General features: G+C 30.1%; 1 protein-coding gene across 2 annotated transcripts; it reads left to right on the plus strand.

Moving 5' to 3' along the window:
• The first annotated feature begins 2,801 nt into the window (after positions 1-2,801).
• Positions 2,802-3,866, plus strand: LOC131604360 (uncharacterized). Of its 2 annotated transcripts, none has more exons than XM_058876808.1 (5): positions 2,802-2,988; positions 3,081-3,191; positions 3,276-3,357; positions 3,456-3,551; positions 3,653-3,866. In XM_058876808.1, exons 1-5 carry the CDS (start codon positions 2,813-2,815, stop codon positions 3,749-3,751), a joined length of 564 nt encoding a protein of 187 aa, XP_058732791.1. In that variant the 5' UTR covers positions 2,802-2,812; the 3' UTR covers positions 3,752-3,866. The 2 variants fall into 2 exon arrangements, with proteins under 2 accessions (XP_058732791.1, XP_058732796.1); XM_058876813.1 differs by having other exon boundaries at positions 3,504-3,551.
• Positions 3,867-12,834: the final 8,968 nt, after the last annotated feature.

Here is a 12,834-nt window from a genome sequence, read left to right on the forward strand (position 1 = left end):
ATAGTTGTGAAAAATTCCAAAATACCCTTATTTGATTTTTTGCCACCACATTAAAATTGTGGTTTTTTGGTATTTGTACCATAAAGCTTTTAATTTTATTATTAAAATAATACAACTCTTATATTTTATCAAACTTATCAAATCTCTCTCTATTCTCTATTTTTTTTCCTCTTTCATCACTATCTCACTTCTTTCTTCCAAAAAAAAAACTATCAATCTATAATATAAGAAAATTAATAGTTGTAAAAAAGTCCAAAATACCCTTATTTGATTTTTTGCCACCACATTAAAATTGTGGTTTTTTGTCCTTTGTATCATAAAGTTCTAAATATTTTTATATACGAGAAATGGTATTTATAATCAAATATTTTTGATTCAAAAATGGTATACGGTAAAAAATCTATTATTGATCTAAATTTTTTTTTTACGAAAATTTAATATTGATCCAAATATTTTTGTAAATGATGACCAAATAAAAATAATATTTGTATAATTATTTACGAAAAATTTTATTTATGATCCAAATATTTTTTATTCAAAAATGGTATATGGGAAAAAAATCTACTATTGATGTAAATATTTTTATATACGAAATTTACTATTGAACCAAATATTTTTGTAAATGATACCTAAACAAAAATGAAGCCTGTATACGGAAAAAAATCTATTATTGACCTAAATATTTTTATATACGAGAAATTGTATTTATGATCAAATATTTTTTATCAAAAAATAGTATATGGAAAAAATATATTATTGATCTAAATATTTTAATATACTAAAATTTAATATTTATCCAAATATTTTTGTAAATGATACCTAAACAAAAAAATTTATTATTTACGAAAAGTGTACCTGGAAAAGACTCAATTGCCCTTTGTTCAAAAAATTACACCTAATTGTTTTGGGGGTAAAAAGTGTCTAAAATTTACTTTTTCTAACCAATGATGTCATATTGTTCTATTCTAATTAAATTGTTGTTGTTTTATGCTTTTGCTTGCTATGTTTGAACTGATTGATGATGTCATACGGTTTAGTTGCTATTACTTTTCCTCTTTTACCTTTTGCCAAGCTGCAATTCAAAATTCAATTTTGAAAACAAACGAAATCTTTCGACACTCTCTCTCTCTCTCTCTCACGTCCTTTCTCTCACACACTCTCTCTCTCTTCCTCCTCCTCCTCCTCCTCCTTCTTCCTTCTTCCGATAGATACCTAAAATCTATGCATTTCATCTCTCTGCCTCTATACTATTTCTCTCTCTCTCTCTCTCTCTCTCTCTCTCTCTCTCTCTCTCTCTCTCTCTCTCTCTCTCTCTCTCTCTCTCTCTCTCTTTTATGTAACTAAAATAGATCTGAAACCTAAACTCTATGCATTTCATCTCTTCCTCTCTTAACCTAACAAGATTTCTGTCGAAACCGTGAGTTTGCATCTGAAATGGTGGATCTGAAGTGTAAACTGACGATAGCGTTATGGTTTTGTGTATTGATTCATGGTGACTATACGGTGATGATAGGGAAGCGTGACTGAAGATGGCGGAGCTTTCTTGGTCGGAAAAGGGAACCAATATGCGATTTAGTTTGCGGTGGTGTCGCGGTTGGACTGAGTGGGACACGGTTGTTTCCGATACAGGTTGATTTTCTCCCTCTTCTGTCTTTTCTACTTTCTTTTGTTTTTCTTCCTTCTTTGTCTATTTGTTTTAATCGAAATAAAACTTGAATGTTGCCCCCTTTATCCTTTTGTTTCTTTTGATAGATAATGCATTTCACATATTCGATGAAAGTCCACAACAATGTTGTTATGGAGCTGATGCGGGGTTCGCGGAAATGGTAAAGTTCGGGAAATGGAAATAGGGGCAGCAAAGAAGGCACTTTGTTCTATTAGAACAACTATTTCTTGAGATCTGAATGTAAATGAAGGTATATATTTCTATCTTAAGGAGACACGTGCATGAATAGTGCAGCCGCTATTAAGTTATTTGATATCAGTTGATTTCAAAATTGAGAGTTCACTACGCCAAAAACGATTATAGACAGCGCCACTTAGATAGCGCTTTTATAAAAAAGCGCTGCCATAAGTAAAATAAAAAATAAAACACGGAAATTGTATTAAAAGATGAGTTGAAGCGCTGGCATAGGGACGACCTTAGACAACGCTTCTTAAAAAGCGCTGGTATAGGTTAACATTAGAAAGCACTTTAAAAAGCGCTGGTATAGGACAATATTAGCCAGCGCTTTTTCATAAAGCGCTGTAGAAAGTCAAATAAATTTAAAAAAAAAATTAAAAGCGCTGGTATAGTTATATATAAGAAAGCGCTTTAGAGAAGCGCTGGCTTAGGTTCCAATTAGAAAGCGCTTTCAATAAAAGCGTTGGCTTAGTATAATTAAAATTGAAATTGATAAACATAATCTCACAAACGTAAAACCCTCCCAATCGAAAAACCCTATCGTTCTTCTTCTTCTCCCAAACCAAAAATCTATTGAATCCACGAACAAACTCTCTCAATCCACAAACAAACCTTCTGAATTCGAAGAACCCTAATTGAACCCCTTGTGAATCCCTTCTTCGCTCACGAAATTCCCTCTTCGCTCACGAAATTTCCTCTTTCGTCTCTCACGAAAATCTCACGAAATTCCCTTCAGCCACCGTAACAAATTCGCTTCTTCTGGGTGTATATCTTCTTCTTCTGCCACCGTAACACAATCAGTGGAAGCCTCCGACTACGTTCACAGCTGCTCCCTTAAATCCCTCAGTTCATTTACTCATTTCAAATGTTAATGAGGTCTTTTATTTAAGGTTTTTGTATGAAAAATTGATGCACCCGACTGGATTGAGATTGAGGCAAAGATTCGCTTTCTTAGCTCCCTTCATTACCAACTTAGGTTTAATCATATCTAAACCGAATGAAGTCATGGCGTATGTACTCAACCGTTTTATGGCCAGCATAAATTCAGAAAAGTTGTTCTTTTTACCGTTTAATACCGGCAACGGGTTAGACTTTAATTCTAAATTCATCTATTATAATTTTTCATATTTTTACATTGTGTAGAAAGTTTTCATCTCACATTTGTTTTGCCTTACAGTGGACATTGGTTGTTGGTCGCGATTAATCCTATCAGTGAAGTTGTATATTTTCTGGATTCCTTACACAATCCAGTTAGTACATACGAAGCTATGAAGAATTTGGTTGATACGTAAGTGAGATTGTTCTAAATATTCGTGTGTATAATTATTTATTTATGGGAATTGTTTTAAATTATGCGTTTATGTTTTATTAGCGTTATACAAGTTTTTCGAGCACAAAGAGGAAGTCAAGTACCAAAGAGTAAAGCCAACAACATCACATGGATTCAAGTGGAGGTATATTAATTAATGTTTCACAATTTTGATTATATAAATAGTGATGATATATACGTGATAAAACTTAGGCCTTATCCATATTTTATTTCCATGTGTAGTGTCCTGGGCAGCGTAATGAAGTAGAATGCGGTTTTTACATGTTGCAGTTTATGAAAGAAATTCTTCTTTCGAATCAAATAGAGATTCCGTCCAAGGTATGGATTTCTAACTTAAGAGTTATTTTAATATTTAACACATATTTCTCATATAACTAAATAGTTTTAACTTAAACATACCATGTTATATTATTTTGTAGTATTTTGACGACTTCAAGTGTGCTACTTACTCAAAATCTAAGTTGGATGAACTTAAGGAGGAATGGTGTCAATTCATGATTGAGTTGAAAGTTGTATAGGTATACTGAAATTTTACTATAATTGATGAGAATTTTGAGTATAGCCAAGTGCATGTTGCAATATTTGATTTATCTACATAGATTATTAAGTGATATGTAGGCCGTTTGAAATACATTCGTGGAAAATGTAGAATGGTTTTATATACACTAGTGTAGAATGTTTTTCACCTTTATATTATTTTGTTTTTGGTTTTCTGTTATTCTGTTTTGTGATTATAATGGTTAATTTGATGCAATTGCAAGATATTGAAGGGTAAAAAGGTTAGCTGGCAAGAAGAAAAAGTAGATATTTAGCATCCTTTTGACTTGTGTAAAAAATAACAATGTTTTGGATAATGCAATTGTTTTCATTGAATTGGATGTAATTTTGTTGTTGTTTATTAATATATTCTTAGCATATAAAAAATTCAAAGTTTATTCGTATATATATATATTCTTAGCATCTTAGCTCTGAAAAATAGAGTTTCTTTTTGTTGTTTATAGGTGAAATTTGTAATGGTATATTGTACAGGTGCAAAATGTGGTGAAAACATGGGGCAAGCCTTTTTTAAATAGATCCATTTAAAAATTTTGTGGACATTAGACAGCGCTTTTAAAGAGAAACGCTGCCTAAAAGCTATTTAAAAACTTTGTTTCAGAAAAGCGCTGCCTAAAGGGGGCCTTTAACAGCGCATTTAAGAAAAAAGCGTTGGTTAAAGTGGTACATTAGCAGCGCTTGTGGGGAAAGCGCTACCTAAAGGTGGCCTTTAGCAGCGCTTTTAAGAGGCTTTTTCTTAAAAATTGTTTAAGAAAAGCGCTGTCTAAAGGGGGTCTTTAGCAGCGCTTTATATATAAAAGCGCTGTCTAAAGTGGGCGTTTAACAGCGCTTTATAGGTAAAAGTGCTGACTAAAGGGTGCCTTTAGCAGCGTTTTCTAGGTGAAAAAAAGCGCTGCCTTTACCTATGGCAGCGGGGGAATAGATAGCGCTTTTAAGCGCTGCCTAAAGCCAAAAAAAGCGTTGTCTATGTTCTTGTTTGGAGTAGTGGTTCTTTCAATGTGTGTGTCTTCTTTTATATTCATTCGTTTCTATCATATAAATGGGTACCGGAAGATTGAAAATAGCTTCAATAATATGAGCATTATTCTGACTTTGGAAGTGGCACTGGTTTTGGATTGACAAAAGGTAGAAAATACTTTAATGTCAAACCTCAATTGATTGGTCTTTTAATCTTATAATGAGCATTATTAGTTTTGTCATTAAGCTTTGAAGGTATTTATTTTTCCATTTTATGGTTGCTATTATATTTTTCTAATGACTTTATTTGCATTGCAGAGATATGCAGGAACTCATTGTTGAGAATGTGGTAAGGTGCATATAAGGTATTCGATAAAACGACTGAGTATTTTATTATTTTATCATTTTGTATGCCTTGAATAGTTTCATTGGTATTTTAGCAATATTTTTATATGTCATTCATTATGTTTTAGAGGCATTGATTTATAGGAAAGTGGTCATAGTAGTAGGCTTGCTCATGCTCTTTTTGAGTGTTGTTAAACTGAAATATTTTTGAGTGCAGGTAGTTCTGAGGCTTCGATATTCTACAATTCTACCGGCTACTTTGATGAGCTTGTTTGGGGAGGCGCGTGGACGTACTTTGATGAGTTTGTACATAATTACACAAATTGTATAACTACTGCTCTTTTTCTATAGCCATACAATTTGCTTGAAGTGGATTGTGCTGCTTCATGGAAATTGTTCTCTCTGAGCATGACATTCAATGCTTATGAAGTTACACTTGCACATACATTTGTTTTGGATTCAACTCACTGTGAAATTATTTTCTCTTTGGGCATAATGGTATATCAGGATTTCAAAGTCCCCTTCACCATCACCCTGGAAGGCTCAATCAAGATGACAATCAAGATCGAGGTTTGTTCCAATAAAAAGACCAAGATCTGGCTCCCAAGGATTTTATTAGAGATTGTCACCAGATTGAAAAGTTCTACAAGCTTAAATCGCAACTTCCGACAACAGTCTGGACGTGAAGTCAAAAGAGCAGTGCATCTTGTAGGTTTTTCTTTACGAAGATTTATATTTCTTAACAATTTTATTTGTAGTTTTATTTTAAACTTTCTTTCCTTATGTTCAATTGATTTCTGATTTTTATTACAGTTCATGAGTTATGTTTGCGGCAGCGTTGCTTTTAAGTGACTTAGTATCGTGCTTCAACCAATAGAATCATCATCGTGTACCTGCATTGGCTGAACTCGGTGTTGGTTTCATGATTTCCTATTTCAGACCTAAACTCGGTGTCTTTTTTGCATCGATTCGGTTTCTTTGAGGTAAACACCAATTCATGTAATCAGTTCTGTTTTATATCAGCGCTGCTAAACTGAGTTTTTATATGTCAGTCATGTTGTTTTGTATTGCTTAGGCTATAATAATTGCAAATAAGGTGCTTACTTTTCTATCTGGTTAGCTTCTTGTATTTCAATGTGTATACAGAATTACAGCTGAAATCCAATGAAACTCGGGCATATATCGATGCAGTTTGTGGGAATTCATCTCATGACAGCCAAAAAGCTACAACCTAAGTGTCTGCTACAAAGTCAAACACATCATTGACACCGAAACGAAAAGAGGTGTTAGCTGCGTGAGCATTTCCATGCCAACATGACAGAAGCATTATAATGCCGCCGCGGACGTTAAGAGTAACAGTCTGAGTTCCACACTCGGAGCAGTAACAAATGCATTATAGCAGCAATACTTGAGCGGTTAATGCATTTATCCGAGCACTACTAGAGATTGACCGACTTGAGGCTCTCGACAAAGTCTCTGGAATGATGTCCCAAATCGTCACACTGAAACGATGCCAAACACCGTGTCGTCGATTCCACAAAAAGATAAGTTAGTTATTTTTTACTTATTATGTTAACTAAATCAATTGACCATTGTCGTTCAATATGCACTGATAATATGTCAAACGATGTTAAATACGTAATTCTGACATTTGTGTGAGAGGAGTACAAATTAAATACATATATGACGCGGATCAGAAGCAGGTGAGGCAATTATATGGTTCATGTTACATATTATTGGACTTACTGAAGCTGGATCCTTGAGGTAAAGAGCAACATGCTGCATTACAAATGGTGAATGAGAGAACACGGTTTGGTTTTGTGTTCAGGTCAGATAGCAATGGTGTTGAAGTTGTTCAGACTTCCAAGAATACATTATACAGCAAGAAGGCAGTTATAGTTGTTGCTGGTTGTTGGACTGGTTCTTTGATGCAGGATTTGTTTAGAAATTGGGGAATGGAGTTTCATGTTCCTGTAAGGCCCAAAAAGGCGTGTCTTTATTAATCAACTAAGATGATTTATATATTTGCTCAAACATGCAGTACTTGATCAGCAGGAGATACTCTTTATGCAGGTAAACATTGAAGTTGTGGACTCAGCTAAGTTATCATCCGATTTTGACATCATTTGGGATATCCTAAGGTGTTGAACTTTGAGATTGGCACATCAAATATTGCATTTTATTGTCATTTGTTTTTTCATCAATGATTTACTGATATGTTTCAGTTATCATTCTATCTAATTTACAAGTGTGCCTGCGATTAGGATTTTAACTTGACAAAATATATATGTATATATGTTATGTAGGGTTTGAATGAAATAAATCCTAAAGCTCTAGAAATGGAGGATAACAATGCATTGAATCTTGCAATTGTACCACCTGGTGGTAAGTGATGTAGTACTTTTTATTTGATACTTGATCTAATTCTAAGGTTTAGAAATTTGATACTTATTGTCATCCTTAAATTCTCACCTCTATGCTTTGGTTAAGGGAGAGGGGAATACTCTTCCTTTCAGGTTTGTTATTCACTTATTTTGTAACAAATTCTAACAGTTTTTACAAAATATGTTATTTGTTTACTGCGTAACAGTTTCTACAGTTTGGAATTGTATAATGTAAGATTGAGATATTAGTGATCTGTGTGCTGCTTTGTGATGAATCAAGCGTGGGAATTGCTTGAATTTGAGTTAGTTTGCTGGAACTTTGTGTTAATTGAATTGTGAAATTGTTAATTGAGTTTGTTAGGGTGTGCTATGTGTGTAACTGAGTGGTCCCCAAAATTGATGTATGGATATTGCTTGATGTATGTGAGTCATGTGATGCTTATGAATTGAATTACTAACTAAATCTCTTCTCTTATTTTGCTTATATTTTGCTTATGGATGATAGTGTTTGATGTTGCTATGGAATCATGAAGGCAAGGTTAAGGCGTGGAGCATGGCCATGATGGAAATGATGTATGATGCGAAATGCAAATCACGTCGAGCATAGCCAATTTGAAATGTTCATGCAATTTGGCATGATGGAATGTAATAAAAATAATTTGTCTTATTCACATTGTAATACAATTTTGTTTTATGCAAAAATAATTTGTTTTATTCAAGACTTGATTCAATTTACCTTATTCAAACTCATTCGAATTTTATTAAAATGCAATTTTAATTGTACCTTGCTTAATTTCCTTTTATTAATGCAAACTATTTTATTTATCTTATTTACTTTTTTATTATATTATGAAAGCCAAAGCGTACGTACCACACGAGTACTCGTGCAAGGGTAAGCAGGTCAAATTCTACGTGAACGCACAGGTAACACATTAGTACCTGTGCGGATGTACGAATTATTACATTAAATATGTATGTTTCATGTGAATTATACTAGCGACTTTTCATTTTTTATATATTTTAAACCATAGTCCAAATTTTAATAAATACAACATTAAACTTAATTATTTTATATCATTCTCTTTTTGTACTTTTATGTAAAATTATATTTCTACTGATTTTCAATAAATTTTATTTTTAAATATTTATTTATCTTATTTATTAAACTCTACAAATCCTTTTATTATTACAACTCTATCAATCCTAAAAAAAATTATTTTATTTTATTTTTCACAGTTGTTTTTTTTACAAATTATGTGTTTAATAGTTTTTCTTAACAATAGAAATTTTTAAAAACATATACAATTATCTTACAATCTATTTTTTTTCCAATTATTTTTTTAATTTTTTCTAATTTGTTTGAATTCTCATGACAAACTGATGACATATTCGCGGTCCACACCAGAACCCGTGCGGACGCACGGGTTTTCCACTAGTTTTTATATACGAGAAATGGTATTTATAATCAAATATTTTTTATTCAAAAATGGTATACGGTAAAAAATCTATTATTGATCTAAATATTTTTTTTTACGAAAATTTAATATTGATCCAAATATTTTTGTAAATGATACCCAAATAAAAATAATATTTGTATAATTATTTACGAAAAATTTTATTTATGATCCAAATATTTTTTATTCAAAAATGGTATATGGGAAAAAATCTACTATTGATGTAAATATTTTTATATACGAAATTTACTATTGAACCAAATATTTTTGTAAATGATACCTAAACAAAAATGAAGTCTGTATACGGAAAAAAATCTATTATTGACCTAAATATTTTTATATACGAGAAATTGTATTTATGATCAAATATTTTTTATCAAAAAATAGTATACGGAAAAAAAAATATTATTGATCTAAATATTTTAATATACTAAAATTTAATATTGATCCAAATATTTTTGTTAATGATACCTAAACAAAAATGATATTTGTATACGAAAAAAAATTTATTATTTACGAAAAATGGTATTTATGACCCAAATATTTTTTATTTAAAAATGGTATACGGGAAAAAATTTATTATTGATCTAAATATTTTTATATACGAAATTTACTATTGATCCAAATATTTTTGTAAATGATAACTAAACAGAAATGAAGTCTGTATACGGGAAGAAAAATCTATTATTGATTTAAATATTTTTATATACGAGAAATGGTATTTATGATTAATATTTTTAATCCAAAAATGGTATACGGGAAAAAATCTATTATTGATCTAAATATTTTTATTATGAAATAATCAATTATTTATCTAAATTTTTTTTCTTTTTAACATTTTTTAAAAATAGATGATGTATCTAAATTCGCGTAACCGAACAGAACCCGTATGTATGCACGGGTTTGTTACTAATTAACTTATTAAAATAAAAACTCTTTAGAATAAAAATACGCCGACCTGATTTATAAAAACGTGAAACAACATAAAGTCTAACGATTTTCCGACCCACACTTTTAAAAATAAATTTTCAATCCAACAAATAAACATGCCCTTAATCTTTATAAACCAAATTTTAAAATATTTATATTTATAAATCATAAATGAACTAGTCTCACGATCTTTAAATTTTGGTTCTTGAAGTGTGTCCTGCTTAGAATGTGTTTCTGTAATAAAAACTCAATAACCTCAAATGACATCTTGAAACCATGTTTAATCTTTGTGAACCTATTCTAATAAAATTAATTGGATAATTTTAAGGGTGTTCAAATTCAAACCAATTTAAATAAAAATAATAAACCGATCCAAAAAAACTGAAATTTATTGAATGTATGTTAGATGATATTTTGTGAAGGCAGTTCGGTTCGAATCGAATTTTAGATTGATTTTTCAAAACAGATCTATACTGTATGTATATATTCTTATACTTATTTATTTTTATTAGTATGCTATTTGACGTGAATTTATTATTAGATAATAATTATTTTTTTAATAATATTTATTAGTTTGATTTAATCTATTTATTTTTATTATTTCAACCATAATCAATTACTCTTATTTTATAATATTAACTTTTAATATAGCAGATGTTATATATTATATCAAACATATGATTTATTAATATTTTTGTAAAGAGAAAATTTAAAATATAATTCTTTAGGTGTGATTTATACTTTTTTTCATCAAAATATGACAAATGTACTTAAATATCATTTAAAGAAAGAAAATAGGAGAAAATTGCATGTGTAAGAGAAAATTATACACTTATCGTATTTTGATTGAAAAAAGCATAAACCACAGATAAAGAATTGTATTTAAGTTTTCTCCTTTTTATAATATTAATAAAAATATAATTGGTATCCAAAAATCAAATCCAAATTAGACCGCGTTAAATTGGATCAAATCCGATCGATTATTTTAATATATCATCCAAAACTGAATCAAACCACAGTAAATTTATCTTTAAATTAGATGAGTGTTTGTCTTAAAACCAATCCAAACTGAACCGCAAACACCTCTATTGGCTCTATTGGATACATTCTTTCCAAATCATAAATATTGTTTATAACAACATGATAAACACTCTTTAAACTGGCAAACATATACAAACAAAATCTCCAATCAAATGACAAATCTGCATTATTTACAAACAAGTGAATTAAATCTAGTGCTCATTCATATCCCATATTTTTATGGTCACTACTACTACTACTAGTGTTTAGTACAAGTACTAGTAAATCCCAAATTTGCGGTGGGTGAATGATAAGCCTCGTGCAACTTTGAATCTGTAAGTCGTGTCTGCTGCATGTCAGTCACTGATTGCTTTATCTTTTCATATCAGAAATCAGATATCACAATCTATAGAGAGACTAATTTTGAAAGCGATATTTACTGCCTCTCAACGCTCACACTCACTCACACTCCCAAATTTCACTTTTCTTTTTATTTATTTCTTACTCTCGAACAAAAAAACATACACAAATGGCTGTTTTTATTTTTATTCATCAGCTACAAGAATTTTCCTTTTCGACTATTTTCTAATTTGGAACCTTAAATTACTTGTAATATATTTTATAATTATTTATAAGGATAGCCATTCGGATAAGTGGTGGGCTCACTAGACAGAACTTATAAACACAATTTTGTTTTTTTCTATCTGTATATTATGATTATTATTATCATTTGAGTGACTCACACATGCTCCAAGTAATAGAGAAAACAGAATCCCACAAAACCTTTGAACCAACAAGTGTTTTAAAAACTGAACCGGACCGGCTGGTCGGACCGGTTGAACCGGGAACCGACCAGATAACCGGTCTGGTTCGATTGTTAGATCGGATATGTCATCAAACCGATGTAAACCGGTAAAATCTACGGTTTTTCAGAACCGGTGGTTTAAACGCTTTTTTAATTTTTTTTTTTATTTTAAAAACTTAAAAAAACATCATTTTAATTATTTTAATGAAAAATAAAAATAAAAAATAAAATAAAAAATAAAAAGTAAAATAAGAAAATAAAAGTAAAGATGGTTCAAATGCGGTTAATTTTGTTGCAGACGATTTTGATTTTGAAGAAGCAGATACCAACATTGAAATAATTTTTTCTTCTTTGAAATTAAACTTAGTAGACAATGAAGTTACTTTATTATAATTTATTCAATTAAAATATTTTGCGATTAAATTTTGTTTGCAAATATATACTTTGTAATTTTGTACTATTTTATTATATGTGATACCTTTGTTTAAAATTTGAATTTAAATTATGAACTTGTGCATTTATTTAGGATATAATATTTTTAAAAAATTTAAGTGCTAGTTATATATTGTATTGTATAGACTGAATCATCATGTTCGACATGTTTTATATCTATATAGTTTTGTTATAACGACCAGTCTATTCAACCGGTTTAGTCACGCCGACCAGTGACCCAGTGGTTCGACCAATAAACCAGTGACCCAGTACCCTTACCGATTTGATGTCCGGTCCGATTTTTAAAACACTAACAACGTATGTTTGGTGATTCAAAGATATATCATTTTTATACATGTAATTGTATTTTTTATTTAACGTTATAATTGGTGCTCCTTTTGGTTTAAAAAGAAATTGTACTCCATGATTTGGTTTATATTTTTGAATTTCGATATCCTGTTATAGGAAAAACTAACTTAGAGGATAAATGTTATCAAGACTTTAATAGGAGCATATTTTCAAATCTCAAACTTTCATCAACAATCAATAAATCAACCCTCAAATTACTTCATAGTGTTCAGGTTGGTTTTTTTATATATATATATATATATATATATATATATATATATATATATATATATATATATATATATATATATATATATATATATATATATATATATATATATATATATATATATATATATATATATATATAT

This window comes from Vicia villosa, linkage group LG1 (genome assembly GCF_029867415.1).
Source record: "Vicia villosa cultivar HV-30 ecotype Madison, WI linkage group LG1, Vvil1.0, whole genome shotgun sequence".
NCBI classification, from domain to species: domain Eukaryota; kingdom Viridiplantae; phylum Streptophyta; class Magnoliopsida; order Fabales; family Fabaceae; genus Vicia; species Vicia villosa.

What these genes read in the sequence shown, in the direction of transcription:
- LOC131604360 (XM_058876808.1), top strand. Translation starts at nt 2,813, where the DNA reads ATGCACCCGACTGGATTGAGATTGAGGCAAAGATTCGCTTTCTTAGCT. An exon ending in TCACATGGATTCAAGTGGAG is followed by an intron (nt 3,358 to 3,455) that starts GTATATTAATTA and finishes TTCCATGTGTAG; the next exon opens with TGTCCTGGGCAGCGTAATGA. An exon ending in AAATAGAGATTCCGTCCAAG is followed by an intron (nt 3,552 to 3,652) that starts GTATGGATTTCT and finishes ATTATTTTGTAG; the next exon opens with TATTTTGACGACTTCAAGTG.